At 45.7% G+C, this 14,442-nt stretch overlaps 3 protein-coding genes across 9 annotated transcripts; 1 reads left to right on the forward strand and 2 right to left on the reverse strand.

Moving 5' to 3' along the window:
- Positions 1-318: 318 nt before the first annotated feature.
- Positions 319-5,074, reverse strand: nsun6 (NOP2/Sun RNA methyltransferase 6). Of its 4 annotated transcripts, XM_084702549.1 has the most exons (11): positions 4,664-5,072; positions 4,364-4,519; positions 3,985-4,088; positions 3,414-3,520; positions 3,113-3,266; positions 2,835-2,916; positions 2,607-2,726; positions 2,273-2,417; positions 1,919-2,064; positions 1,214-1,339; positions 319-1,126 (listed from the first exon to the last, which is right to left on the reverse strand). In XM_084702549.1, the coding sequence occupies exons 1-11, from the start codon at positions 4,736-4,738 to the stop codon at positions 950-952; spliced, it is 1,392 nt and encodes a 463-aa protein (XP_084558675.1). In that variant the 5' UTR covers positions 4,739-5,072; the 3' UTR covers positions 319-949. The 4 variants fall into 4 exon arrangements, with proteins under 4 accessions (XP_084558675.1, XP_084558674.1, XP_084558673.1 ...); XM_084702548.1 differs by having other exon boundaries at positions 319-1,339; positions 3,985-4,085; positions 4,664-5,074; XM_084702547.1 differs by having other exon boundaries at positions 319-1,339; positions 4,664-5,073.
- A 129-nt stretch (positions 5,075-5,203) lies between these two features.
- Positions 5,204-7,707, reverse strand: LOC146274955 (serine/threonine-protein kinase pim-1-like). 2 transcript variants are annotated; one of them, XM_084702551.1, is made up of 8 exons: positions 7,582-7,707; positions 7,159-7,425; positions 6,922-7,016; positions 6,622-6,672; positions 6,064-6,442; positions 5,792-5,968; positions 5,538-5,635; positions 5,204-5,405 (listed from the first exon to the last, which is right to left on the reverse strand). In XM_084702551.1, the coding sequence occupies exons 2-7, from the start codon at positions 7,286-7,288 to the stop codon at positions 5,538-5,540; spliced, it is 930 nt and encodes a 309-aa protein (XP_084558677.1). In that variant the 5' UTR covers positions 7,289-7,425; positions 7,582-7,707; the 3' UTR covers positions 5,204-5,405. The 2 variants fall into 2 exon arrangements, with proteins under 2 accessions (XP_084558677.1, XP_084558678.1); XM_084702552.1 differs by having other exon boundaries at positions 7,159-7,371; positions 7,582-7,615.
- A 41-nt stretch (positions 7,708-7,748) lies between these two features.
- On the forward strand, positions 7,749-14,329 carry arl8 (ADP-ribosylation factor-like 8). Of its 3 annotated transcripts, none has more exons than XR_014766252.1 (7): positions 7,749-8,302; positions 10,388-10,448; positions 10,592-10,739; positions 11,598-11,681; positions 11,964-12,115; positions 12,287-13,593; positions 13,678-14,329. XR_014766252.1 is itself a non-coding variant. In XM_084702559.1 (7 exons), exons 2-7 carry the CDS (start codon positions 8,257-8,259, stop codon positions 12,333-12,335), a joined length of 540 nt encoding a protein of 179 aa, XP_084558685.1. In that variant the 5' UTR covers positions 7,749-8,085; positions 8,178-8,256; the 3' UTR covers positions 12,336-14,329. The 3 variants fall into 3 exon arrangements, 2 of the variants coding, with proteins under 2 accessions (XP_084558685.1, XP_084558684.1); XM_084702559.1 differs by having other exon boundaries at positions 7,749-8,085; positions 8,178-8,302; positions 12,287-14,329; XM_084702558.1 differs by having other exon boundaries at positions 12,287-14,329.
- The last annotated feature ends 113 nt before the right edge of the window (positions 14,330-14,442 follow it).

Here is a 14,442-nt window from a genome sequence, read left to right on the forward strand (position 1 = left end):
GTCTGCAGGCTATGGCTGTCATCATCTCCCCCACGTCGTGTCAGGGATAATCCTGTTGATGTATTGATAGTCATTCTGATGGAGGAGAGAGGATGGAGTGAGTGGAGGTCATCGGGAAGGTCACCCGGTGGTCCCAACGTAGCAACGGCCTAGCGTGTGATCATTATGGTCTGGAAGCTGCTGTGCCATTTATTACGTTGACCTTCATCTATGAATGATAAATGAGAAGTCACTTTTGCCACCGAATAAATTAAAACTATTCATTTGATCTGTCTTTGGTTGAATTTGATCTCATCCAATTATAAGAAATGAAACAAGTCCACAGAACTTGAAATTTATTGTATTTCAAATAAATAAATAAAATGAAAGAGCACAGAATTGAGTATTGTAATTCAGCATTCAGCGTGGTAATTCTGACTTCTTCAAGTGACAGTAACCACAGTGGTACTTGACAGACACCACTAAAAGGCCATCAATTGTTAATTCCTCTCCTTCTTTCAGCACACCACTTCCTGCCTTCTGCTCCAGGAGCCAGCCAATCCGCTATTGCCATGACAGCTGTGTCGTCACTGTTGTTATGGCAACTCAAGCCGAACTGCGTCCACCAGTCCGCATTCTCTCTGTTCTCTTCACTTCCTCTTCCCCTGTCTTTAACCCCCCACCCTGTATTTTTGACCCCTCCCTCTCCTGGCCTCTGTGTTTACACAGCTCATCCCTATATGGCCCACAGACAGAGAGAACCGGCACCAAGAGGTGGATGTTGTAAACAGCAGGGGATGGGGGCATGCTGGTGGAGAGTGTGTTATAAACACTGTCCTGTCGGGCCAGGCAGAGTGTTAACACTGTAAACACTACAGACCCCTAACGCTGGCTCTGTGTGAGGCCCCGGCCTTCTGGAGCCTTCTGTGGGGTAGAGAGAGGAGGAGGAAGAGCGGGGGACGCTGCTCGCTCAGCTCTTCAGGAACTTGGCGATGAAGAAGCCGATCGTGTCTGTGTTGGCTCGGCTTGGGAGGGACGCGGGAGGGGGCCCGGCCCAGCTCAGCTCTGGACTGAACCTCTGGAGGAGACGTCGCTGGTCAGGTGACAGGCCAGCTCCCAGCATGCCCTCTGCTCCGATGTGAGGCTCCTGAGACACGTGAAAGTAAAAAGGAGTGAATGTGTCAGTGTGTGTATGTGTGTTTGTATGTGTATCTGTCTGTTTCCAGCCAATGACCTGAGGCTGTAGTGTGAGGCAGGGGAAGGTCTTCAGAGCCCAGGCCACCAGCTCCTCGTTCTCTGCCAGAGTCACAGTGCAAGTGCTGTACACCAGCAGCCCTCCTCTCCTCAGCAGCTGCACGGCCTGGGACACAACAGATCACACGCACACACAACCACTCAACACAAACACACACTGTAATAACCAGAGGTCAGTCTACTGGAACTCAGATTCACATCTCACTTGATTGAGAACCCTATTGTCTGAGTGGTCCAACGCTTACATACACACACACATTCAGCTTTCTGGCTTGTCTCCAAAGTTTCTATGCTGAAATGTCATGACTGGGCGACTATGATGGAGCTCAGAGTGTGACAGGGATAAATGATGTGCAGTGCATTGGACTCTAATCTCCCCACAGTGATCCATCTGCCTGCTAGCCTTAAGCTTTTTCACAAGAGCAGCATGGTCCCAGGATATAGGCTACATTATAGCTGACCCACAGTGCCAGCTACTGGTCAGCAAGGGTCTTGAAATAAGATGAACTGGTTCTGTTTAGGCATTCCACTTTGTTTGGATGTCACCTGAGGCTCTGTATACTGGTTGGAAAACTCACACTCAGAGTGCAAAGTGTTTGCTATTTCCTGTGTGTACTCGTCTGGGAGTGTGTTTGTGTTTGCCAGCATGCGTGTGTGTGTTTGTGTGTGTGTGCATGTGACCGACCGTGTGGAAGAGCTTGCGCTGCAGAGGCTGGTAGGAGCAGACCTCCTTGAGGCCCCAGCTACAGGCCATGCTGGGCCTCTGGCCCAGCCCGCTGCAGGGGGCGTCCAGCAGGACCCGGTCAAAACTCTCCGGGGGAAACGGCGGCCCTGGAACACAGCGAGACTGGCTTACCTCAACGGTGGAAGTCTGATCAAAGCTAAATCAGTCAGAGCATGAGCCAATAACAAGGAGCTAGAATACCATAAGACTGGCAAGACAAATTGAGCTGTTCCCTCCCTTCTGCTCTGTCCTGGGCTTCCTCACAACCAGACCGGAGCCAAGACGCTGTCTGGCGACGATGCTCACATTCCGTACCTTCAGTTTCCAGGGCAGGGTCAGCGCTCACAGCATGGACGCTGTTGAAGCAGTGAGCTCTGATGCAGTCCAGATGCAGGGTCTTGGCGTTCTGACGGATGCGCTCCACCTTGGATCGGATCTTGTCCAGCGCCACTACCTCTCCCTGCGAGGGACAAACCACACTGACCAAAGCACGAAGAGGCGTACAAAACAGTGCAACAGCACCACCTTGTGGTCAAAGTGGTCTGAGTAACTGAAAATTAAAGGGCATTTGATCCAACATCACATCAGTGATCCCTCTATGGATGTAAAGTTGTTTTCGTAGTGAACCCTAATGGGGGTCAATACTGACCTGACCCCCCATGAGGGCAGCTATGTGGCAGGTCTTGCCCCCTGGAGCAGCACACATGTCCAGAATACGTTCTCCGGGTCGGGGCCCCAGCACGTGACCCACCACCACAGACGGGAGGTTCTAGAACCAGGGGGATAGATGAATGAATTGAAGCTCTAAAGTTCTGACCACAGATGCATCCAGAGCGCTCCTGTTTCCAAACAAGAAGAGGGTAGTTGGAGGAGGTACCTGCAGAAAGACCAGGCTGGGGAGCACACCGTCAAACGAGGGGCTCTGGTACAGGGGCTCAACCATCTGAATACCAAGACCCCTGTGGAGGTAAAGATCATGAGGTTACACTCAAACCACAAGCTGACGCTTTTATCTAAAGCGACATTCAGCACAGGGGTATTTAACCAGTGCTCTAACCACTAAGACCCTTGCTCAAAGAAGCAACAGAAGTGATCCTTTTTTTAATTAGAAAACCCTTTGGAGAGAAAAGGGTGTTTTGATCAAGAACGACCTACTTGACTGGTTCATTTGTGCAGAAGATGGAGGAGCGGTCCAGTCCTGCAAGCCCGTTTCCCAGAAACACTCTCTTCCCCTGGAAGTTCTTGGACCCGCGCGTGCACTTCCCCTCCAGGTCAGAGAACACAGACACAGTGTCTCCAGCCTTCATGACTGGGGACACATGAGAGGAACACCATCTGGCGTCAGAACCACACGCTTCTCATGACTCCCTTTGGAACAGAAAACAGAAACAGAAGACACTGCACACAGGGAGGGAGAGGAAACGCGGTGCTACGTTCTTAGTCGTTGAGGTCTCACACTTGGGCGTGGCGAGGATCCCGGGGGCGAAGACGTGGGCTCCCCTGAGCACGGCGCTGCCGCACAGGGCCCCGACCACCACTTCGGAGCCAAGCTGGGTCACAGACCTAGGGGCAGAGGTCAACGAGCAACACTTTCTCTTCAGTTCACAAACGTTATGTACCACATATATGCCATTTCTCTCTTCTTCAGACCCAGACACTCACCAAGACCTCCACTGAAGACGAAGAAAAAAATACTATATTCTACACTAGACACATGCACGCACACACATAAACACAAGATTATATAAATAGGCTAAAACGGAATAGCTAACCCTAAACAAACAATCCTTTGTCATAACTATAAGAAGCAAGATACGGTTTCTTGGTCTATATATGATCGTAACCCAAAATATTGTGTATGGTAGGTCTAGGATGAGAGCATATTTTATTTTGGTTGTAATTCTATGAAATTATATGTGGCTGGCCATAAAAAAAAAAAACAGTAGACAGAGAGAATGGAGAGGTTCTTGGAACTTGTTTATGCCTCGGTGGAGCAGTCCAATCTTTGGCTGACATTCTTCAAATACCTTGGGCCGATGACAGGAAGAAGCAGCACATCTGGAATGTGTGGATGGGAGAGAATAGTAACCTCTTCATCCTCAGAACCACACATGTGCTGCCCGCAACACTGCTGTTGGCAGAGGAGAGAGGGCTCAGGAGTGTGGAGTTATAGCAGTGCCGTGTCTAAGAGGATTTGTACTATGGAACCTAAACCTTGTTCCTCGCATGACTGTTCTCTCAAGTGAGGTATAGATCTATAGACCTGAAAAAAACTGCAAGTTCACACGTTCACTCTCAGACACACATTCACGCCAGCATTGTTGCTGGACATCTCAACCTCCTTATGAAAACTGAATCTCAGCTGAACTTTTCCAGTCTTCACTGCTCCTCCAGCTTCAGTCTGACCTGTCTGAGCTCTTCCCCCAGGCGGTGACGGATCTCCTCCAGGGGGGCCAGGTGAGTGCTGGCCCTCACACAGGTGAAGGCAGGCGGGTGGGACAGGCAAGACAGTAGCCTCTGGAACCTCTCCTCAGCCGCCTCAAGGCCCACTGCAGCCAATAACTACAGTATAATGATTTGAATGATGTACACTGAGTGACTGCAATAATTGTATCATTATTTAATTTGATGAGAAACACACTTTTAATGTAGAAGTTTCTTGTTACCTGGAAAGTGGACGTAACTGGAGAAACGAAATAGACTAACCTCTGCATTCATGAAGGAGTTCTTCATGTAATCATACACTTTGGGCTTCAGAGCAATTGGTGGGAAGACAGACATTTCGTTTCAACTCTCCTCTTCAACTTGCTTCAAATTCAAGCTCCTCCTTGGTCTTCATAAACAAACTACTGTACCTAGATTACCTACACTACTGGTAAATTGACAATAGACTGGCACTTATTGCACTGCTATGCTAACTAGCTGGCTACAGAACATATGACAGCTACCTCTTTTAAGACGCCTGTCGTCGACAAGTTTGGTCAAAATATATTTTGGTGTAATAATGCTCTTTTTAAGCAATATGTTTGAACATGTTTTTCCACCTAAAGTCGTAAATTACAAACATGTGAGTCCATATGACAACCTCCACGTCTATAATACTGCTCTCCAACTTCGCTCGTGCAGTTCCTTATACGTCACCGAAAACGTGTTTTAGTGGTTTCTGGGAGTTGTAGTTCTCACACCATATGTAATTATTTCGACTCCTGGATGATACCATACTTACAGATAAGACTAAATAAGTATATTAAGTACAATCAATACTACAGTAAGTCTTATATCAGAATTTGGGATTATAAATTTTTATTGGTTTATTGTTTCAAGCATTTCTATTCTACTTTTTGTCTTTGTATTATGTGACGGTCTAAATCCTTCTTCTTTCCAGGCACCCCAACTACCCCTAAACCCCCTACCACCCTTCACCACCCTTTTCATGTTGCTAAGGGACCTGAAAAGTGTAATTGAAGAAAGAAAAGAAAATTAACTACACAGAGATTAAGAGAATGAGCCAAAACAATGACTGAGTACATTGATGTCTCTCATTTATCCTGATACCTAGCTTGTTTTACTGGTTACAAACCTAAACTTCTGAAAACCAGTCATGTTGAAGTATTTGCTCCAGGTCTGGTCTGTCAGTTGGGTTTGGTGTCAAGCACCAGCGAATCAGATCCTTGCTTGCTACAAAATGAGATGCAAGAATTATAATTTTAAACACAAATACAATTTTCAGGCAAAACTGTATATTTGTGAACAGTCTGGTACCATGGTTGGCATTGTTATCACGAGATAACTGACAAAAAGCTCCATGACAACAAAAATAGAGTCGACTCTTACATTTGGAAAGCCCTTGTCTGAAATACAGGCGTCCAGCAACGATATCATCCTCCCTCTTAAAGGGAAGCTTTCCACAGACCAGGTTAAACAGCAGTACTCCCAGGGACCAGATAGTGGCCTTGCGACCTTGGTAGCTCCCATCCAGCACCCACTCTGGTGGGTAGAACTCTGCAGTGCCTAAATGAGAAAGACAGCAAACAATAGTGTTTTGATTGATATATCTATTGCTGTGACACTCCAACAGCACTCAGTGTCAGCCTCTATTCCCTCACCAGCAAATTCCTTGTAGACTTTGTCCTTCAGCAGATCTCCACAGCCAAAGTCAATGAGCTTCACCTTCAGGGTGTCGGTCTTCAACAGTAGATTCTCAACCTTGATGTCCCTGTGCAGGACGCCTCGGTCACGGCAGTGCAGCACAGCCACAACCACCTGCTGCATGATCTCCCTTGCCAGGCCCTCGTCCATCCTGCCCCCCAGCTGCTCTGTGTAGTCAAACAGGTCCATGCACGGATCCGGCCTCTCCAGGATCAGGATGAACTTATTGGGCTGCTCGAACCACTCAATCAGCTTCAGCACATACTCACAGGTGGGAGGCTCACTCACCATCTGCATGAGGGCTACCTCCACAGGCAGGCTGCTAGATGTTCCAGGCTGTGGGGGACACAAGGCTGGGAGTTAGGTATTGGTCCCTTTGCAATGTCCTCTATATTAGAGGAACTATTGGCTTACAACTGAAGTTGAAAACCCCAGTATACATATATGTTTAGAGGTGTTTTTAACTTCCCAACTTGACCTTCTGGATGTGGTTCAACAAAGACTGTTGTACTAACGAGTTTTAGATAACAGTCCATTGTGTGCTTCGGGACAAACTTAATGGCCACCTGATAAAGAGGAGAAAGACAAGAAAATTATTGAATATTTAATACAATTCTAATGGGCTATTTTGGCAACTTACCAAACAGGGGTGATCACTGCATTGGCCAAGTCAGCTTTCTATATTTTGACCATAATACAGATGTACCTATTTTTGGCTAATTAGTCTATAGTATTATTTAAATAAACTGTATAATTTTAGCAAATGGATTTGGAAAAGGTTTGTGTAGAATATTGTGTTGGTACGCTAAGGGCACCTTTTGGTTGTCTTCTTTACGTTTTCCCTCATAGACAGCTCCATACCCTCCCTCTCCCAGCAAGTCCCCCACGGTGTAGAGAGATGTGAAACTGGCTGCAATACAAATACAGATACTTACAGTTAATAAACATCTCTATTGAATCGTCTATTTGTCTATTTTTCCACAAAATGTTGACTGTTCTATCTCTTTGAGAAACTGTGGGCTTCCGCCTCAGAAAAGGTTGATAATGCTGACCTCTACGTGGTGGATTCCGTCGGATTTGGGGCTTTGGGGCTGAGGAACATCCCTGCATGGGCAGTGAAGGCTTTTTGGATGGGCTTTGCCCTTCGCCGCTGCCTAAATGTGCATTACCCTTCCTCTTCATTCTCAGTGAATCAGTAGTACATGAAGCTGGTCTTGTTGTAATGGATAGTCTGATGGGCGCTGTCTCAGCCAAGGTTACCTCCTCTTTAATTATTGTACATACATCAGAACTTTAAGTCTTCACTGACTTCATACCATCTGCACAAACAAGTTGAGTGACAATTTGAACATAACAATCTCTTGTAATGTTTTTTATTTCATACATTTGTTACAGCATTAGTAGGCTATGCCTTTCATGTGTGATTTACTGTGATTAACATGTCTTCAACAAATTACAAAAATATGATACTTTACCAAGAGTTGAAGATTTTGTGGGAGGTGTAGGTATTGACTGGTAGACCAATATGGTTCTGAAATGTGACAGCCTTGGAGTTCTAACATTTGATGATATCATAAGAGACGTATAGCGTCACAAAAAACAATGCACCTGTTGTTGCAGATAGGTGCAGCGCGCGAGGCAAAAGGTGCAAAACAGAAGTGTCTCCAGATCTGGTTTTATTGGTTCTATCAATGTCCATGTAAATATTTTAATGTATACAATCATAAATTACAACGAGAAACCATATTTAAAGGACCTGTCAAATGGCCAACTAGAACGTCATCAACGAAACCGGACACTGTTAGGGGATGGCCTTAACGAAGAAACAGTACACCGGGATGATTTTGCCTGGATCAAAGCCATAAGCATAGAACAGCCGAACGAACATTAACTGAGTCCTTACATCTGTGTTGGATTAGATGAGCTTGTCATTTAATATTTCTTGGTCGATTTTTATGCGACGTCCTCGGCTACAACGGGTGACACGCATTCGCTCGACTAGCACTGTTTGTTACGGCTGTGCACGGCGAAGCAAGCGAGCTAACGTTTTATCTTTATGCTAGGCTAGCAGGCTGGAAAGTTGAGGAAAGGGACCAATTAAACACTTCTATAAAGAGGTCAACTACAACGTTAACTACCTAGCCGTCATTATGGGTCTCATATTTGCCAAACTGTGGAGTTTCTTCTGCAATCAAGGTGAGTTGATGTTTGTTGGCAACGATAGTGGGAATGTGCAGCAGTGATGGATGCTGGAGGTAGTAACTAGCAGTATTGCTAATCAAAATAAGCTAGACATGCTACTTAGCGCGCTAGATTCAGTTCGTCGTGTGTCTAACATGATATATTAGCTTGCAGGCTTGCTACTTATTTATAAAGTGATGTATTGTGTTTATGGAACATCAACGTAGACATAGTTTAGCTTGCGTTGGTATTCAGAATTCTGGCACAGCCTTTATCCTTCCATCCAGGGAATAAAGTCAAGGCAAGTGAGTTTGCAGTGGCCGCACTAGCTACCATGCCAACTTGCAAGGATGAGGTTCTAGCTAGGTAACTGGATTTGAAAATGGACTATCCTGCCATGGAGAAAAATGTATTGCGCAATGTCTGGACTTGATCCTGCTCATCTAGCTAACTTGTGACTGCACTTGTTGATAAGATTGGATGTCCAATTGCTGACACATGTTTACGTGTTTTAGCTGGCTATTTGTCGTGGTCGACTGCAATACAATGGTAATCTATTATCATTGTATTGCAGTCGACCACGACAAATAGCCAGCTAAAACACGTAAACGAAGCAATTAGATGTAATCTAATATCACTTTATTGCACTCGACCTCGACAAATAAATGTATTTTAAATGTATTTACATTACATCATGTAATGTAAATGACCAAGAGGTTGGGCACAAACATAAGTGTATTGGTCGAGTGTTTCGTGTTTGTGCCCCTTTTCTATTCCATTGTTACACAAACGAAGGTTCAGGTGCAGAGGAACAGATCTTTATGGTCTGAAGAAAAAATGGAACTGGGGTGTTGTTAGGAGTGTCCACAGTTCACTGAAATTTCAGATGTGGTCTCAAGTTTTTAAATACCAGAATTCAACTTCTATTTTAAATGTGAGCTGAAGCGTAAAATAAATTGCTGAGAATGTCAACTTCAAGTTTTTTATATATATACAACTAAGGGCTAGGCCTTCCCATTGTCTGTGCTTTGAAATGATGTAATGATTTGGAGTATATCCTCTGGCTGTCTTTCTGGGAGCCGTCTGTGGCCTAATTCCTTGGTAGTGGTGGGAAAAGCCTTGCTCGGGCCCACCTACCTTTTTACAGCAGTACTGGATTGCTAATCCCAGTATAATACCTGGATTAGTGTCTTGGACCTCTCTCAGTGTATTATGTTTCACTCACTCAGAGACAGTGAGATGTTAGTGAAATTGTGACAAGAGTACTCTTATTAGATTACATTTGGAGTTTGTTTGTTGTGCTTTCAACTTTGGCCCAAATCATGTAGGCCTATCAGTAACAAAGTGGGACAGGGTATTATCTATTATCTTAAGTAGAAGCACCAAGAACGGATGAATGTTGGACATGACCAGTTTATTGAGTTTAGTGGCTGTATTGGCTGAGGCATAGAGATGCAGTGAAGCAGTGTCTATTTTGTAGGAAGTAATAGGAATTCAACATCCTCCAACATCCTATATGTGATGCCAGGCCTGTCAGTGTCATGGGCCCTCTGACCACTCTTCCTTCCACTTTCCCACACTCAGCCTCCAGAGGTTGAGAAGTCAAAACACTCATGTGAGATATTCTACCACGGACGTGCCTGCTTTGATACGGCTTTTTGGTCTTTCATGGCTCCCTGTTTGACAAACAGGTGTTAAATCTCCTATAACAGCATGGCAGTAAAGTGAATCCTGCTATGGGGAATTGTGGGGCTGGGTTAAGTTAGGCAAGGATAGACAAAGCTATGCTCAAAGACAAATGAAGATCAGAACAAAAAGCTAAGGCTTTGGATGGAAATGGCATGACTTAGTGAATAGGTGCTTGGAAAACAAACTGTGTGTGAATACCAGAAAGGAACATTCTGAATGGAACATAGCACAAACTAGGTCAGTTTGGCAGTAGGCCATTCCCAGAAGGTCATTCCTTACTTTGTATTGTTTTCTTTAGCGATGCATATGAGTGACTGGCATGAAGGGTAAATTCTAGTCTGTGAAGATGTGGCTCCACTGATATTGGAGTTTCTGACAATCATATTGCTAATGATGTTTTTAATGTTTCAGAACACAAGGTCATAATTGTTGGGCTGGACAATGCTGGAAAGACCACAATACTGTACCAGTTGTGAGTATATCTTTTCTTTCTTTCCATGCATCTTTTTGTCTTTATCTCTCTGTCCGTCTCTCTCACTATCGGTGTCTGCCTTTGTCTCTCCCTCCATCCCTCAACCTAACTGTATCATTCTGATCTCCTTCACCCCCTGCCAGTCTGATGAACGAGGTGGTCCACACATCACCCACCATCGGCAGCAACGTGGAGGAGATAGTGGTGAAGAACACCCACTTCCTCATGTGGGATATTGGGGGCCAGGAGTCTCTCAGGTCCTCCTGGAACACCTACTACTCCAACACTGAGGTGGGTCCTAACACTCACTCACACACACTCCCTCTCTTTCTCTCACACACACCCAAATGCACACTCTACCGCCGCAGGCAGGATGTGAACTGCCCTGGCCTGTGCATGTATAGACATGGCTGGCTGGCAGCAGTCCCGCTTCGGGTTCAGACTCCTGCATTGGCTGAAGGTTCTGTGGCGTCTGTGTGCGCTGCTACTTTGTGACTTTTGTAGCGGGGCTCCATAATCCCTCATAGATGTTGTTGGACAGGAGAACAAAAGTAGCATCCTGCTGTAGTAGCTTTCCCCCCCGCCCCGTCCCCCCCGCCTCACACTCACAGCAGCTGGTGTATTTGTTCAGAGCACAGACGGCTGCAGAGGCCTCCCAGGTCAAGGGTCACCCTGCTACAAAGGCGCAGTCTGAAAGGAGGGGTCAGGACCGGCCTCTATGAGGCCAGGACAGAGGAGGACGATGAAGAGGGTTTAAGAGGGAGAGTAGTCCTGGAAAAAGATCTGTGTAACCCCCCTATGGTCAAGCCTGTTATCTAGCACTGTCCTTGTTTATACTGTACACTTCAGCGTAGCACTCTGCTTGCTTTTCATTTACACACAGCGCTGACAATGGGTCTCCCTCACTCTGCACCCTACCCGCTCCTATTGTATTGTTTGTGTGTCTGAACACATCCACCTCACATGTAGACCACCTGATTCGTCCTTGTCTCTGTAGTCACTGTCGATGCATAGGGAAGCCGAGCCACCCTTTTGTTGTGACGCAGACCGCTCCAGTAGGAAATCCCCTCCCACCGTGCCTCACAGCACCTCGTCATTGGTCCAGGCTTGGGTCACGTGTGCGAGTCACGTGTCTCCTCTTATTTCTAGTTCATCATATTGGTGGTGGACAGTACGGACAGAGAGAGGCTGGTCATCTCCAAAGAAGAGCTCTACCGGATGCTGGCTCACGAGGTAACCCTTCTGTTTTGTGCGTACACACACACAGTGAGGGGGGGGGGGGGGGGGGAGCTGTGCCATACGTGTCCTATCTTATCACGGACAGGGATTCTACTCCAGCCTTTTTTGTCTGTGTTACGACACATCGTGTCCATCTACCCAGTTGTCAGACTTCCCACCGTCACCTGGTTCACTGGAAGTTTCCGTCTCAGTCGTTATGTAAGGTCTAATATAGGCTAATGCTCATTGTCCTCCATTACCCCTCTCCTCCCCTGTCCTATTCTTCTCTTTCTTCAGGACCTGCGGAAGGCAGCTGTGTTGATTTTTGCCAACAAGCAGGATATGAAGGACTGTATGTCTGCAGCGGAGATCTCCAAATACCTCACCCTCAGCTCCATCAAAGACCACCCCTGGCACATCCAGTCGTGCTGCGCGCTCACAGGAGAGGGGTGAGACGGACGCAAATTGACACCTCACACATATACACACACACACTTGTTAAAGAGAACAGAAGACAAACTTAGTCTATTGTCCCACTTTCTCTCAAGTTCTCAAACACTAGATCAAAGTCTAGATTTTTCTGATGTCTTGCTCGATACTGAACCCATTCTCTCTCTCAGCTTGTGTCAGGGGCTGGAGTGGATGACCTCGAGGGCGGGACTTAGATAGCCCTTTGCCCAATGATGGACTGACTTTCTGCCTGTTCCACCAATAAGGTGGCATCCTAGCCTCCCCTTAGTGGCTGCTTTTTAAAACGAAACAAAAAGTTCCAACTAACTTCAAGACTGCACAGGGGTGCCTCTTTTCACTACACGCAACCTTACCTGTTACAGCGAGAGACCCTCCTCCCCAAGTATTAACCTCAGTGGTCAAGACGTCTGACCACAACTCAACCACAAGGACTGCCGGTTGCCTAGCTGTGAATCTACTGGTCATCATGAGAACCAAGTTGTTTTCTCTTTGTGGGACATTAGGACATGTACCGAGGACAGTAGAAATATGGATGCATGCCGTTATCACTACATATCATCTCCAGTTTTATGTCAGAATGCCGTATTCTAACAATAACTGGGATCATCGCCTATCTGGACTGTTCTTCATTTTATGTGGGTGTGTATTGTGGGTGGGTTTGTATTTTCAAAACAGTTCAATACCTAAGGCTTTGCGTGTTCTAGTTGGTTGTTTGGGATGTTTGAAGAATGGGCTTAGCACCTGGTGCTACACAGTGGTGTTATCATAAATGTTTAAATACTCATGGTGCAGTTAGGTTCAATATTATTCACTACCTCATAAACTGGGGTAGTGTATCCAGATCTTGTACTTTTTCTTTTTTTATAGTTCATTAACATATTCTCAGTGGTAACTGTAACAGTTGCAGTATCATAAGCTATGATGGTCTGAATTGAAACCCCAGTTCCTACTGTGTTAAAGTGTGGTCTCCAGGTGCCTGAGCCATGGTACAAGATGGGGATCAGCCAAGTAGAGGCTAACACAAGGTGAAGGACGCTGTATGCGTTTTGGTGCAGACCTCAACAACCCTCTCAAACAAAGTAGATTCTCACCTCAGTATGCAACCGTTACGATCGTGTGGAACAAAGCTCTACAGTATTTGTTGATGCAAAAGATGTCCGTTTTTTTTTCTGCTATTCCAGTGTATGTTTATATTTTATACATAATGTAATGTCATGGTCAGCAGGTTAACTTCCAGCTGAATGATATCATACCTTTCGTTGTGTGTTTGGAGTGAGTCCTGGTTCCTGACGACGTGTCTCTTGTCTCTGGCAGCTGTGTTGCTATGTAGATCATCCCCATCCCCTCTACCCCCTCCCCCAGCAAGCCTCTTGCAGCCCCTAATCACAACCGGGGTTGGAACAGAAGCCCACTGGAGGATGGCTATCCAGGAACAGGGGATTGGGAGCCCTGGAAGGTTAGGGACCTTCCTTCTAATGTGCCACAAACATTTCTGTGTGAATGGAATGTGCTCCCATGGGGTTTTCTTTTTTCTCTGCAGATGCTGGTCTAAACACCCGAATCAGGGCTTGAGTCAGTTTAGTTTTAATCCAAAAAAATCTCAGTGGAAATTGTTATTTTTGGACTATGCCAACCAAACGAGACATATTTCATTTCAAACCACACCAAACTGACCCCAGCGTTATTCTAAAGGTGTGAACGTGCAGATGTATTTGGCCTATGTGAGCGTCCTGATGAGCAGGCCTTGTTACTCCAGTGACTTTGGTGTAAGATACTCCTCTAACATCTATGCACGTGTCACTTTCTATTTCCCTACACCTTCTTTGCCAAGCTCTGTGGCGGCCAAAGAAACTGAGTGGTGGCAGTTGCATGAGGGTTTCAGTGTTAAATAGGATCTCATTGCAAATACCAGTCATGGTTGTGGATGGTGATGATGGATCTATTGTGTCTCTGGGTCTGAGGCTCTTAACCAGACTATTGCTCTGGTCTTCAGTATTTCACCATTGAAACGCAGGACAATGACTGACCAAGTGCCCGCAGTTTATCATGTTGTGGTTTCACTCGTGCTGTTCGTCAGATCTTCAGCTGTGGGACAGTCACTCTAAAATCAGGGGGATGACAAGTATGATCTGTGTCATGCATTTCAGTTTATTTTTTATTTCATTTTTAATAAACCTTTATTTTGAAACTAATGGCCGTTTTTCGAGTTGTTACTACTTAGAAATGGCAGCCATTTGTATATGGCAATGGGACAATTATAGAGAAATAATTTGATATGAAATGTAGCTTAAAGGTTTTACATACA

Source organism: Hypomesus nipponensis, chromosome 8 (assembly GCF_054491055.1).
Source record: "Hypomesus nipponensis isolate SF chromosome 8, ASM5449105v1, whole genome shotgun sequence".
Classification (NCBI taxonomy): domain Eukaryota; kingdom Metazoa; phylum Chordata; class Actinopteri; order Osmeriformes; family Osmeridae; genus Hypomesus; species Hypomesus nipponensis.

Coding starts and splice junctions, on each gene's coding strand:
- nsun6 (XM_084702547.1), bottom strand. CDS start 4,738: ATGTCTGTCTTCCCACCAATTGCTCTGAAGCCCAAAGTGTATGATTAC. Junction 4,089..4,363: donor TGGGGGAAGAGCTCAGACAG/GTCAGACTGAAG, acceptor CTCTGCCAACAG/CAGTGTTGCGGGCAGCACAT. Junction 2,418..2,606: donor CTGCCCTCATGGGGGGTCAG/GTCAGTATTGAC, acceptor TGTCCCTCGCAG/GGAGAGGTAGTGGCGCTGGA.
- LOC146274955 (XM_084702551.1), bottom strand. CDS start 7,288: ATGAAGAGGAAGGGTAATGCACATTTAGGCAGCGGCGAAGGGCAAAGC. Junction 7,017..7,158: donor ACGGAATCCACCACGTAGAG/GTCAGCATTATC, acceptor TTTGTATTGCAG/CCAGTTTCACATCTCTCTAC. Junction 5,969..6,063: donor AGTCTACAAGGAATTTGCTG/GTGAGGGAATAG, acceptor TTTCTCATTTAG/GCACTGCAGAGTTCTACCCA.
- arl8 (XM_084702558.1), top strand. CDS start 8,257: ATGGGTCTCATATTTGCCAAACTGTGGAGTTTCTTCTGCAATCAAG. Junction 10,449..10,591: donor ACCACAATACTGTACCAGTT/GTGAGTATATCT, acceptor ACCCCCTGCCAG/TCTGATGAACGAGGTGGTCC. Junction 10,740..11,597: donor CCTACTACTCCAACACTGAG/GTGGGTCCTAAC, acceptor TCTTATTTCTAG/TTCATCATATTGGTGGTGGA.